The 2,208-nt window shown below is 60.4% G+C and overlaps 1 protein-coding gene across 1 annotated transcript in view; it reads right to left on the bottom strand.

Moving 5' to 3' along the window:
• Positions 1–2,208, bottom strand: part of LOC104166561 (plasma membrane calcium-transporting ATPase 1-like) — a gene marked incomplete at its 5' end in the record, with an annotated part of 22,023 nt that overhangs the window by 16,236 nt on the left and 3,579 nt on the right. The window contains one exon of the mRNA XM_009706531.1: positions 1,067–1,102. Within this exon, the coding sequence (XP_009704833.1) occupies positions 1,067–1,102 (36 nt within the window). The remainder of the gene's footprint in view (positions 1–1,066; positions 1,103–2,208) is intronic.

Raw genomic sequence — 2,208 nt, forward strand, 5'->3', positions numbered from 1 at the left:
ACGGTTAGAAATTCGGATGGAGATTGAAAAGGAGTGAGCCAGCCCCTTGAATCCCAGCCCTGAGCCATCCATCATGTTTTTAGGACCTGAGGCAGCCAGGCTTTCAGTTGCTATAATTGGTCTAGTCCAGCTGAAGGTCTGCACTGGGGAGACCCAGGTCAGCTGGAGAGGGATGGGAAGAGGGTAGGAAACCCCCCCGAGGTTCCTCCTAAGTCGTCGGAGCCCCGTTGCTGCCCGCAGATGCCCTGGGACCTGTCCCCTCCTGGCTGCTGCCGCTCGATGGCTCGAGACACCCCGGAGCTCAGGGCAGCTCCACATCGGACACCTCCACGGTTACAACAGACCCAACACGGACAAAACAAGCACCCGGACACAGTCTGACGGGAAGGAGGGAAACTCAAACTGCTGAGAGGAGAGAGAAAGAGAGAAAGAGGTGGAGAGAGAGGTGCAGAAATGGGCTTCCTCCACAGCCTGCAAAGAACAGTGTGAGAAACACTGGCGAGGAGACGCTCACGGAGTCGAGGCCATGGGAGGAGAGGGTGCAACAGTCACGCTGGCCAAGCCCCATGGGACATTTCATCCCGGGAACAGCAGGAGCGGACCCACATCTCTCCCTGAGCCATGCCCAAACACAAACCCGGCAAAGGGACGGCTTCTGACAGGCACAAGGGCTTCAGAGCCACCAGGTCACAGTTGTGGCTTGTGCCAACACGGATGAAGTTTGCCTCGAGAAAGGGATGCTCTGCCAATGGTCCAGGCTGCTGGAAGAGCCCTGTCCTCCCTGCACAAAGGCTTTGCCCCATGCAGGGGCAATGTGGGCATGGGGAAAGCTGGCCAGCCCCATCCCAGCTCTGCAGAGCCCCGTAGTGGGGTGCCGAAGGGCACTGCGATGCCATGCTGGGGCCACCAGCCACGGGACCGTTGCACCCTCTCCCAGGACAACGAGGCGAGAGTCCCGCCGGAGCAGCAAAGAGCACAGACTGATGAGAAGAAGGAAGGAAAGAAGGAAGGAGGAATGCTCGGTAGTTAGTGTGGTGCTGGTTCAAAGGATGGAGAGGCTGGTTACCTTTGTTGCGATTTTCGGGGGCTCCGGTTTTTTTACCTGTTCAAAGAGAGAAAGGGTGGAGGGCTGAGCACATGGACCCATGTTCACCATCCGGCTGGTGGGACGGCCCAGGGCCGGCCCTGCTCTGAGGGACCGCGCACCGCTCCAGCAGCATCCGTGTGCAGGGCTCAGCACCCTGCAGTCACCCTCTGGACACCACACGTGCCTTGGTCCGCAGCTGGTGGCACCGGGGAGGCTCTGGAGCTCCCTGGCTCCCCCAGGCACCCTGTCCCCAGGGCTTCAAACCTCTCCACCTGCGAAGCACAGGCTACAACCCCTGTCAGTACTTCAAAGGGTGCCAGCGGTGTCTCAGACCTTCGGGGAGAGGAAACCATACAGCAGAGCTTGACCTCCGTGCAGCACACGCCGAGCATCAGTGCTCCCTACCTCCCGCTGCCATCAGGTGCGAGCGGATCTGCCCAGGATGCGCAGACTTGGCTTCAAACCTCTCCACCTGCGAAGCACAGGCTACAACCCCTGTCAGTACTTCAAAGGGTGCCAGCGGTGTCTCAGACCTTCGGAGAGAGGAAACCATACAGCAGAGCTTGACCTCCGTGCAGCACACGCCGAGCATCAGTGCTCCCTACCTCCCGCTGCCATCAGGTGCGAGCGGATCTGCCCAGGATGCGCAGACTTGTCCCCCTCCATGGGCAGCACTGCACCCATAGCGGGGGGCTCTGCCCCCCACGTCTGTGGTGGGCCAGGGCCGCACATAATCCTCAACGTGCATCCACAACATGGGGAGCACAGGGCTGCTGCAAGTCTAAACAAACCTTGAGCGATAAGGGGTTTATACACCTTCTCCCCATCATTCCCCAGCACCACGGTGGGGGATGAGCCGGTGAAGCCCCCTGCCCCACTTTGCTCCCAAATCCAGGGCCACAAGGCACAGAGCTGGGTTTGCTGTCAGGCTGAGTAACAGACCTTGAAGCCTGGGAAAACACCGAGCACAGTGCCTGGGCGCCTGGCAAGCTGCTGCTCAGCTCCAACAGCAGTGAGCAATGCCGTTCCCACGTCTCACCCCGTACTCCCACCTCCAAGCTGGCAGCCAAACCCCAAGAGCTCCACAGCCACCGAACCCCAGCGGTACGAGCCAGCCACCC

This window comes from Cariama cristata, unplaced genomic scaffold, assembly GCF_000690535.1.
Source record: "Cariama cristata isolate BGI_N322 unplaced genomic scaffold, ASM69053v1 scaffold10218, whole genome shotgun sequence".
NCBI classification, from domain to species: Eukaryota; Metazoa; Chordata; class Aves; order Cariamiformes; family Cariamidae; genus Cariama; species Cariama cristata.